At 43.6% G+C, this 12,017-nt stretch overlaps 1 protein-coding gene across 6 annotated transcripts in view; it reads right to left on the bottom strand.

Moving 5' to 3' along the window:
* The window catches only part of CSNK1G1 (casein kinase 1 gamma 1), a 115,348-nt gene that overhangs the window by 30,449 nt on the left and 72,882 nt on the right, over nt 1–12,017 (bottom strand). For all 6 annotated transcript variants that reach the window (XM_080397132.1, XM_080397134.1, XM_080397136.1 and 3 more), the window contains one exon: nt 1,625–1,776. In XM_080397132.1, coding sequence (XP_080253258.1) covers nt 1,625–1,776 — 152 coding nt within the window. The remainder of the gene's footprint in view (nt 1–1,624; nt 1,777–12,017) is intronic.

The following is a 12,017-nucleotide window of genomic DNA, read 5'->3' on the forward strand; positions in this document are numbered from 1 at the left end:
TCACTTCAGAAAACACGTGTCCGAGGGCCAGGTGAGCCTTTCTCCCAGGAAACTTCCCAGGGAAGGAGACAGGGCACACCTGAAGATGCTAAATCTGTCTCCTTAAATGCTCCTAGGGCTTGGCAAAAGGCAGATGGACACTGCTGTGACCATCTTGATTTCCCCGGCAGTCATATGGGAATAAATTTACATCTTTACAACCAAAAGGTCACACAAACTACATCCAAGGTTTTGCCATCTGTTGCCACTTGATATAATCAAAAACAATACTATAAATTGTTTTTCCACTGATGAACACTCAAAGCCAACAAAACTAGACTGCTCAGCCATAGGAGGACAACTTCATGAACCCAATACCAAGCAGGCACTGTTCAAACTTTTGCATCTGTGACCTCAATTTTCCATTTGAGATTCTGCTGTGGCAAACTTCAGTTTATTTAGAAAGGATTGTTTTCCTCACTCCCTTACTATCTTCACTTTCCTTCAGCACTTCTATCCATTGATATGTCAACGTGAATATACAGTTCCAGCTCTGCTGTGCCACTCGGGTATCTGTGGATCACAGGTTGAAAACCAGAAAGCCAAACTGAAACAATAACTGATTGGCCCTACTGACTTGCGGAAGTTCACTCACCACGTTTAGTACATTCAGTTTTCACATTGTCCACTTCTAATGCAAACACAAATCCAAGCTACCACTTTCAGCTTGGTTTCCTTTTCAGGCAAATTAGGGGCTCTGTGATGCTGCCCACAGATCTATTATTTTCTACCTGTTAGTCGTTTAAACACATTGGCCAATTTTTACCAAATTTGACAAAGGCAGAGACCTCGAATGCTGGTATTTTGGCTAAGGAGAGCTCAGCTCCCATTGCTCTGAGAGGTTTCAGTCCATAAGCAGCCTGGCAGCACCAAACCAGTAAAACTGGTAAGAGGGTGGGAGGGTGCTGTGCTCAATGTGTGCCGGGGAGCAGGTAAGTAATAAGATGTTCTGGGTGATGTCCAAACAGAGGGAGGGAGCTCAGCTGGGGTAGATACTGGGGCAGGGGTGTGTAGGGGACACAGGACGCAAGTCCATAGGAATCCAGCTTCACTGGTTCTGCTACACAAGGAGCAAGTTTGCTCATAAGCATAATTTGGCCTTCCTTTCATGAGGAAGTTTTTCTCAAACCTGAGAAGCTTTCTTTTATAAGAAAGATGGAGAGAGATTATTTTATCAAGGCCTGTAGGGACAGGACAAGGGGCAACGTTTTTAAACTGAAAGAGGGAAGGTTTAGGTTGGGCACAAGGAAGAAATTCTTCACTATGAGAACGGTGAGACACTGGAAGATGTCTCCCAGAGAAGCTGTGGATGCCCTATGACTCCAAGTGTTCAAGGCCAGGCTGGACAGGGCTTTGAGCAAGCTGAGCTAGTGAAAGTTGTCCCTGCCCATGGCAGGGGAGTTGGACTAGGTCTTTGAAGGTCTCTTCCAACCCAAACCATTCTGTGATTCTACAACGGAAGGAGATTCTCTCTCCAACCAACAGACATCCCCATGACCCCAACCTTCAGCTAACCCAGGACTGACATAAACATGAGTCGGCATCATGAGGGCTGCCGGGCAGAGCCCTGCCCACTGCTACTCACCAGCTGGATGGCTATCATTAATACAGTCTTCAAAGTGAACGTCCTATCACAGAGGTCAAATAAATCTTCCAAGCTAGGACCAAGCAGCTCTAGTACCATGGCGTTGTACTTTCCACACGGTCCGAAGTAATACACCTGGGGAAGCCCTTCAGCTGGAAGAATATGAAAACAATTGACATCAGTCAACAGGACAACGTTAATACCCTTCCTCCTGCCTGTAAATCTTTCACTGGGCAGAGCCTTTATTTTTACCTCTTGAGTGTCCTTTTTGTCTGATCTTGCCCAGCAAGCAAGTAAGTTTCAGCACACACTGTGAATGAACCGAAGGCCAAATCAGTGCAGGCTTTGCTGAGCTGCACCCTTGAATAGACAAATGGATTTCAAAGCAGTAACAGTACCACATGAAAGCACCTAGCTTTGGCAGCTTAAACACTTGGACTTATGGAACAAGACATGGAGTTCCCTACGTTGCACTAAACACCAGGCAGAGTACAACCCCAAATGTGGGCTGGCACTTGTCTGAACAGTTAGGAAGATGATAGCCCTTGCAGAAAATGAAGCATGTCCAAAAAAGGGCTCTTTTTTCAACCAAGATAATAAATAGCCATCATTTTTCAGCACAACACAAAGTTTATTCTTATTATACTCATGAGAAAGGAAAAAAAAAAAAATCCCTTCATAAAAGGGAAAAGATTGAAATTTTGACCCATCTCCATGTAAAAATAAGCAATCATAGTCATTAAGCATATGTGCGAACCATTTTGCTGTAAGTCGCACACAAAACTCTCAACACCCAACTGGCAGGAGCCAGAGCCTACCCTTCCCACCTAACAGCTCAGCAACAGATTTCTCAGCAAGAGTACGCAATATTTATACTCAGCTGACAGTGGCTTTTTGCATGCATTAGCTTTCTGAAAGGCACCAGAAGAAAAAGAAAAAAACAGCCTCACTGTCCGAACACTCACTGAGCTGCACAGCACTCTCTGAATTACCTTTTAGTCAAAAAGAAAAATCAGACCAGCCCACACAGGGAGGAATTCAGTGCAGGACCAACTGCAAATTTTTCTAATCAGTGTCTAGCACAGGTGCTTGGCATCCCTGCATCAGTATCCAGCTGCATAACACTTCTGCTAAAAAACGTATTTCCAGTCTACATCTCATAAGCAGTTGCAAAACACAACGGAAGGGGTTTTTTTTGAAATACGGGGTTTTGTCCTATGTCAAAACACCACCTTTGCTTGAATACACAAAGATACAACGTGCTGCTATCCAGTGTAAAGTCTCAGCACAGGGAACACTATATGTACACAGCCTATATTCAGACATATATATGTCAGACACACAGACACAGAGCTCTGTAAATTATATACCTTGGGACCTGAAATCATACTGATTATACATTTTACAGCCTGTTTCAAGTATATGCATACACCCCCCTATATTTACGTAACAGATCAATATTAAAAATAGCAAAAAACTTCACAAATTGCCAGACACCAGAACCAAATTGTTTGTATAACTGCAGTTTTGTACCTGCTCCACAGCGTGCTCAAGCAGCCTAGCCCAGCACAGGTCAAGGCAGTGGAACAGGGTAACACTACAGCTGGAGTGTGTCAGCAGCATAACTTTATGTCCTACTACAGATTTAATAAAGTCTCATTAATCCACCCAACAACACTCACAAACTTGCCAACAATACAATAAATGCAGCACTGAGATTAGTAAAGCTTAAATACTACAGAACTTATGCTCCCATGTATTACTCAAAAAGAACAAAATGCAGCTTGACAAAGATTACTGTAGGATGGTTTTAATCTCATTAACTCACATGCTTGGGGAATCATATTAGGTACCTGTCATCAGGATGCATTAACGAGATGTTACAGAGTACTGCAAGAATTCCCAGCCTAACCGGAGTTTTATATCCTATGTAAAACATTTACCCAACCTGGTCCTGGGAGGCTATTGTTCTTAAAACAGCTTCATGTTTTAGGAAGCATTAACAGCAATTAAGTCCTCTAAGAAAACAGGATGGTCTGATACAGAAGCAATTCAGAAAGCCAAACAATGATGGGATGTGGTCCAGGCAGCTCCAAAACATTTTCAAATATCCCCAAATCAACATAAAAGATAATTTAATGCCATCAGCTTAGTGATGAAGGCTTGAGTAATTGCAATAGCTCTTGAATTAACTCATGGTGAGCTGCTGAGTTTTCAGTAAAACCTGATGAGGACTTACCTACATAATTACCTCTAATACCAAGATCATCATCTCTACTTTTTAAGAGAATAAAAGAAGAATAACAGGGAATAATAGAAGAGAATAACAGAATATGAGAAGTTTAAAAATGAGACCATTATAAATTCAAGACATAAATACAGTGAGTACTTGTACCACAATGTCTGCATCAGGGTAACAGTCTTGAAAAGTGCAAATCAGGAAGGAAACCACTCGGATTAGGAGTGTGCTAATTAAGGTATACAGGAGAATTAAGATTGCAGGAAGGCTCTTAAGGAAAGTGAAGAATCCTGTTCCCAGAGCAAGGGGAAAGGCATACATTTACAGCCTTACTTGGATAAAGAGACAACACTGCAATTAAAATTAAATTCCTACTGAGTATAAGAACTAGGAAGGTAAATTGCAGCAAGACTCAGAAGATGGGCATTTCATGCAGGGGAGGAAGGAACACAACTGTTTAGTGCTCTCTGGGGTCCCAGCTCCTTCAGTTAGCTTTACCCATGCAAAGCCTCATGAGTCGAGAGTGCCATTGGAGTACTCTTCTCAGCTTCAGAACTCAGGAGGGCTATGCTCTTGGTGGGAGCTCCTGCAAGATGAAGTTGTAGTGAAGAAAAAAGCATCCTAAGTGCCAGCCTACAGAAGACATCATTAGTTTCAGGTGTATTTTCAGGATTTGATTTTTCTGTGAGGGTTTTCAGCAGCAACGCTGCCAGCTCTGCAGTCAGGAACTTACCTATGGGCTTTGCTAGAATAAAAACGCTGTTAACATGTATCTGATTTTCAGACCCAGGTACATCGCTCATGTATCCTGGACCTGAAAGAGCATTGCTGACAAGCCCTATGGAGCCTCCCAGCCCAAGGCAGGGCTCGTCAGGTCCACAGTAGTTAGCGAAATAAAGTTATGAGGGACATAGGGTAACACACCCTCAACATCACAAGTCAATATTTAGCATCTTTTCAGGAAGAGGCAAGGCTTGAAAGAGAAGTTGTAAACTTGATGTAAATATTAAAGGGTCCCTGTTGCCTGCAGGATCCAAGGAGGCAGATGAAGCTAGACGATTTTGAGGTGGTTCTCTTCAAACATGAGATACAGGCATCTCTGGACCCATTCTTCTTATAAACAGTAAAAAGGGTCAGCCTAGGAAAATCTGTATAAAATGTTATTTACTCACAGCCCATCTGCATAATTCATGATGTAGCTTGGCTCTGTTCCAGCAACAAGCAATGTGTCCTGGTGTCACCAAGTCCATTGCCGTGGTGAACCACAGGAATCCACAAATATCATCAGTAGATCTGTAAATACTTAAGAAGGACATTGCCAACAAAAAAGACTGACTGAGGAAAAAGTATCTTTTGTCTGGGCTATCAAACTTGATGTTTTTAACGGTGCGCAATTGTGTTGGCAGAGGACTGAAAAGGTCAAACAAAGCCATGGTGCTGTGAAGCAGTCTGTCCTAGATGTGCAGTTCCCAATTCAAAGACTGCAGGATGAAAAGCCACAGGCAGAGCAGAGGTCTCATCTTGAGGATTCAGAGGTACAACTCAACACTTAAAACACAAATCCTCATCAGTTTAACACAATTAATGTACCAAATTGCATCTAAACAAGGAATTGTTCCATGGCATTAAACAAGAACAACCCACTAAGGAAAGAAAATATAGGCATGACACGTGCAGGTTCTCCTTTGGAGAAAAAGCAGCCTATTACAGTGGAGGCTGCTGCAAGCAAAAATCATCTGAATTTGCTTAACAGCTTTGGTCTTGCTGCTGAGTGATTTGGCTTGAGTACATGTAAAAGGCCCTGCTCCACCCTTGCTCTCGTGGAAAGTTTCTCACCCCAATAAATAGACCGATCACTGCACTGGAATACACAGGCAAATTCTGCTATTTCAGCAGTGCGATGTCTTGGAAAAAATTCAAGCTGAGCACAGCGAAAACCTAGCACAGCACTTAGGAGATTAAAGCATCGTGTCTGGAACAAGAGCAAATGCAGACATCAAAGCCAAAAACCCAAGACTTTGCTTCCACCACACTCCCAAGCAGCCACACGACTCTGGCCTCGGGTTTCCCAAGATGCTAAAACTCTCACTGCTCCTGCAGGCTGCCACCAAAAGGGACTGTCCCATCCTCATTGCACCCTCATCCATCCCACCACCTGCACATGCTCACATGGCTGAGCAGTAAGTCAGATCAACCCCCAAAAAGCTTGTTATTTGCTTGAGCTGGAATGCAAGAACAGTAACAGGAATAAACAGCAGGACCACTGCTCTTGGAGAGTGCTTTGTTTGAGCTGGATTAACACCAGGGAACTACGCCTTTCAGCAAATTTCCATTGCAAGACCAAGCATCCTGGCTGATTCAGGTAGAGCTGTCTTGCTGCCACACACTTTACAGCATGACTAATGGCCCTAGTAACTCACCAAACATCCAGCATACTCCAACAAGCCACATTAATGCAGGCATCAGATGTAGAAGCATACAAGGCAGTCCAAAGCCATTTCCAGGATTGGTTACGAGATGGTGACTGGCAGAGCCGTCAATCAAAGGTTATGCCCAAGGGAAATGTGATTTTGCAGCATCTGCGCCACGTGGAAGGTGCAGAAAGAGGAAACCATCTGCTGCGGCAGAGAATACGTACTGATGCTCTGTATATGAGCATCATGACAGGCTATGAATAAACCTTGTGCAACAGTGAGCAGCCCAAAATACACCCAAGAGGAGATGAGGCAGCAAGTGCAGGAAGCTACATGTGGCACCTGCATCAGTGGAGGCGCAAAAGCCAAGTCACTGTACATCAAATCGCCATGAGAGGACCACAGCTTGTGAACACTGAACAATACTGGTGGCTTCTGAATCACCAGGTTTTTTTGCTCCCATGGGAAACTGGTTTCCACTGCCCTTAGATGTGGTGTGGCCAAATAAAGAGAAGCTGGTGTTTCCAATTTAAAGAAGAATAACAGAAGAATTTCATAACCTCTCTTCATGCAGCCTTCAAAGCTGAGCTCTACTGCAAAGGGGGGACACTCCTGAGGAACACCACATTAGATATTCAAAGACAGAGGGAGGGGGGAGCAGTCCAGCGTCAAACAAATAGCTGATGCTTAGTGCAAAACCACACTCTACATGAGCAGCAAGAACTATTCTTTGTAGAAATGGATGCAGAGACAGGACAGCAGCATTAGTGCACAGAAAGTTCTGTGTGCTTTAAGCAACACTGATGAATGGGATGTAGATTGTCACAAAATTCTCACTGAAAGCAGAAAGTTGATTTTTACAAATCACAAACCAAAAAAATTACATGATAAACAGCATAAACAGCAACTGTGTGAGAGCTGAACATCTATAGCTAAAACTAAACATGTTCCAAACAAATTAAACAAATTGCTTTAGAGTAGTCAACCCATGTAAGCTGATTACACTAATGAAGATCTACCCTTCTCTTAATTTTCAAATCAGAATAAAAACCTGGATGAAACAGAAGCTTTGCTATCAGCATCGGACTGGGCCAAGATCTTACCTTCTAACCTCATAAAACACACCCTGTGATAGTGAGTTTAAATCTACCCGAGTATGCTGGTTAACAGGTTACGTCTATGAGCTGCAGTTAAAAAGGCTTGTTCTGACGTTCAGGTTTTTGAATAACCAGCTCAAATATAGAAAGAGAACAGAAAAGTTAAGATAGGCTTGTTACTTGGAATAAAGTATATATATATATATAAATATATATATATATATATAAAATATCCTAAGGGTCTTTCAAATATTTGATTGCATACATTTCAGAGATGTCTTATTTCAAAGCAGGACTGCAAAAGCTTTTCAATATGGCACTTCACCTTCAACGTTAACTGCAGGAGTCTGGGGAAGGACAGAGATTTTAAGCAATCGGGGATATTTTCTCTTGTTTAAGAAAACACCCAGCAGTCGAGGTACAAAGGAAAATGAGCAGAAAATACAACTTCTGACTCAAGCACCAACGCACCTGCAGCTGTGCTACAGGTGGAATAAGTAATGGCACAGGGTCTGCCACAATCCTGCCAACCACTCCCAAGATTTTAAAAACCTTGAACTGGCATTTGATTAGAGAGACAATCAAAAAATAGTAAGCTGATCCAAAACACACACAAAACCATCAATACACAGAAGTGGGGTTCGAGCGGCACTGTGACTCAGTGGTGACTGCAGGCAGAGGATGGCAGGCACTGCAGCAGCTCCCTTCCCACCACTCTGGCAAGAGATCACAGAGATGACCAACCTGCTCGGGAGTTACAAGTGTTTTCAGCCTGGCTTATGACTGTAAAGCTTCCGAGTGATTTCCTTGCTCTCCTGAGCTTTGATACTGTGGTTGGAGAACCAATTTACCTTTAGTTTTCTCTCACTCATCTGAACAGAGTGAAGAGTAACTGGACCTGTCCAGAGCACCTAGCAGCATCCCAGTGTCTGCTGCCCACCTCCCTGCGATGCTGCCTGAGAGGCAGCTGCATCACCGCTGGCTTTGGCTCCTCTGGGAGAAGGGGCCCTCAACACAGAGCACTGCTTAGCAAGAACCTGTCCCAGCTGCTCCTTTCCCTTGCCCAAAGCCCAGCAAGGAAAGCAGCAGAGAGGGCTGTCACAGGAGCCACTAGGTAAACCACCTCCTCAAACCATGACTGGCCGTTGTGCTGGCCTTCTCTGCTCTCAGGCCCATTTATTCTAGGTATCTCCTCTGTAACTGCTCACCCTCTTCCAGATGGTATCTCAGCAGCCCTTTCTCAGCGTCATTATGAGCTCCTCTTATTCATGCTCCCCCACGAACATCCTCCTGCTCCGTTTGCTCCAACTGCTGCCAGACACTTGGCTCTCTGCTGCCAGCTTTTCACATCTTTTTCCTGCTTCAGTTGGGCAATGAATCATCTCCCTTCTAGCAAATGCTAAATGCTCCAGCGTCACCACCTAGCAGGAGTACCTGTGGCAGGACTTTCTGCTTAAGCTCATCAGCAGGCAAGAAGGGCGCAGAGCCGCTGGCGAGAGGTAGGAGAGGCAGAGCAAGGTGCTTGCCCTGCCCTTGGATGTGGAAGAGGCACAGCTCAAACACTCTCTGAACCCAAGAGGTACTTGGAAATAAAACATGGGAGAATGAATGTCACAGGTTGGATCAATACCTTCTTCCCTGACGACCGCAGAGCAAGCCAAGCTTATAATGGGAAGAGCTGACATGCAGCACACAACGGCACAACAGCTGAGAACAAGCCATGAGTAGAAAGAGTTACTGTCACCTCTAACGAGTTTGCATGCTTCGATGCAGACATCAAGACTCCAGCTTTACTTCTGAAACCCAGCATATTTTGTACACCATCTCTGGATATGAAAGATGTATAAAATCCCTGCTGTGTTTTGAGTAGCTTGTTAGTATTTGAATCTACAAAAAAAAAAGTTATGGAAAAAGGAACAGAAGAAAAACAGACACGGGAAGGACAGAAGGAAGAACATATTTGTTCTTGCTGCTGGTAAAAATCCAAATTATTTGATTTTACTTCAGTTGCAAAAAACCAATTTTCACGATCGTTTTTATTAAAACGAGGTGGCATTTCATTTTCCTTGAGTTGCACAAGCTGGTTTCCTGATATCATGGCTTGACTATTAAACAACTTTTCACATACACGAGGACAGAAGCAGTTTCAGAGAGGCTACCAACAGGACATTCACATTTGTATTCATAAAAATAAAAAAAATATTGGGAGGAGAATCAGCCCAGGCTGGAAAGGCTAAGCTGCAGGAAGACTTTAAAAATCTGGGAAATTTACCCAGAAACCCATTCACAGGCATTTTTTAGCTGTAGTGAGTAAACTACAGTCAATGAAATTGTTTCAATTCTTGACCATAACAAAAGAACAAAGCACAACACAATAAATTGCTTTTTGGGCAAGTTTTGGGAGCCTGGATTCACATTTCTAGGGCTCAAGGGAAATGACTGCACTCAAATATCCACATTACCATCAAATTTCCTATCAAAATACCCTTTGAGACAACCTCTTGTTTCAGTGACGATGGCAGCTGGCATGTAAAGCAACATCTTAAGAGAAGGATCAAAACAGTATGTAATTTTAGAAGAGTTATTTTAAACCACCCAAAAAAGTTCTAGCTTAAGTTCTAGTATAATCATCTACCTTTTCCTACACACCTGTGATACAAGGACAAGGGTGGAAGAAAGTATCAAAAGGTTTAGTTTCACATAACTCTTCCTGATATGCTTTCTGGTTTTCTTTGTGCACTCAGTGGAGCCTATGTTTTTGCTGAAAGGTGTGAGAAGCTGCAGTGCTGCAGGCTTTTTTTTACTTCTTGAGGGTTAAGTGAGGGCTTACAGCAGCCTACTGAAGAGCCCCAAAAGCTCTTGTGTAATTAAAATATAGCCACATCGTGAAACAGCTCCCCAGACTGCTTTTCTACCTCCAGGCTCGGCTTACAGTTAGAAGGTATACGTTGCTCCGCACATCAGCTCCAAGCTGTTCAACCAGCCAGGCACCATTGGCAGCCTTTGCAGCTGGGAGCATGACTCCTCAGGATGGAGCCAGCAAGAAAGACGCGACCTCCTGCATGATACGCTGCAGGTTGCTGCGCCAGGTGAGTTTTGCTGGTCAGTGTAATGCCAGACCACATCTGTGATAACCAACATGGTTCTGCTGGTTCATACCAAAGAGAAACTGTTTCCTATTCAGTTTCCCCTGGCCGTGCAATTCCTGCGTTGGGTCAGCTCTACCTGCTGAAAGGGAATTAAGTAGCAGGTTTTGGCTGCTTCATTTTAACTGGGTAACAAAGGAATTGAGATGACTAAGGGTATGCTCCATGACTGCTTTTTTTTTTTTTTTTTTTTTTTTTTTTTTTTTTTTTTTTTTTTTTTTTTTTTTACTTTAAGAATAAGTTATGCATGCCAATTAGATAACAGGTATAATCTATAGAAATTTTAAGAAAAATAAACAACAGAACTTCTAGGTTGCACGAGAGTGCTCAGCAGCACACAAATTTAACTCCAGACACACTGCCAAGGAAGAGGTTACTTCTTGGCAGATGAAACATGCTAAGAAAGCACCAATAATAAAAGACTTTTGCTGAATTGCTCCTCTGCTGTCCAGAGAAACGTTTTGATTTGATCACACCAAGTCCCAGGTGGCCCCTGCCCTTCATCAGCTCATCTCCATTGGAGACTGCTGGCTGGAGGCAGAGCTTTTACCAGCTCCTTACTTCCTTCCCATCCACGTGCCAAAAATCTATAGTGCGAGTTAAGTGATACTTTAAGCTTATGGCACGCTGTCCAGCTGCAAAATACGGTGAAACTGCCACAGTGACAACGTGAGGGAATTTGACAGCTTGAATGACAGCTCAGCTGCAAACCACATCTCCATGCAGCAACCAGGAGTCATTCTAGCCAGGACAGCACAGCAACGTAAAGCAGAACTAGCATGTACAGGCAGTATTCGTTGTTGATCCAACAGCGTTTGGGTCTTGGACGACAGATCAGACCAGTCCTATTTAGCCAGATAAAGCAGACGACATTATCAGACACGCAGCCTCTGCTTTGGGTGCTCAGGAGTAAGATGATGCTCGACCATGCTCAGACAGCTGAAGCTGGCCAGCTTCTGCATGCCAGACCATGGTGGGACAATCTGGGTGGTATTTCTGGCAGCACAACCCTACGTGCCACCCCCCAGCTGTGCTGAGACCTGCTTGCAAAGCCGTGGGTGCAGCTTGGCCCCACAGCACTCATGCTGGTCCTACTGAGAGGGCTGCTTGATAGGAATACTTTGTGCTGCAATCAAAGATGGTTTAGCATCAGCACAGGACCCAACAGGAGGACTGATTAAAAAGCCATGAGATAGACATTTGCTCCCGCAATAGCATCAAACTAATAAGTGACGGACGCTCAGTGTCAAACATATGCAAACTCTCCACAAGTCAAGAGATTGGCATTCATCAGTCCCGTAACTATTGCAGTGTTTGAGGGGAAAAAGGTTTTTTTCAGATTAGTAGGAAAGTGTTACTCACACAGTCCTTCCAGCCTGTTGGAAAACCTCCCACTCCCTCTTATGGCAAGAGAACTTCCTGCAAAACAGACATTTACAGGAGCTAAATAAAATACTACCTCCAGATATCATCTCTGTTTCACCCTAAGATAGCTGA

The sequence above is a fragment of the Falco punctatus genome, assembly GCF_963210335.1.
Source record: "Falco punctatus genome assembly, chromosome: 7".
NCBI lineage: Eukaryota > Metazoa > Chordata > Aves > Falconiformes > Falconidae > Falco > Falco punctatus.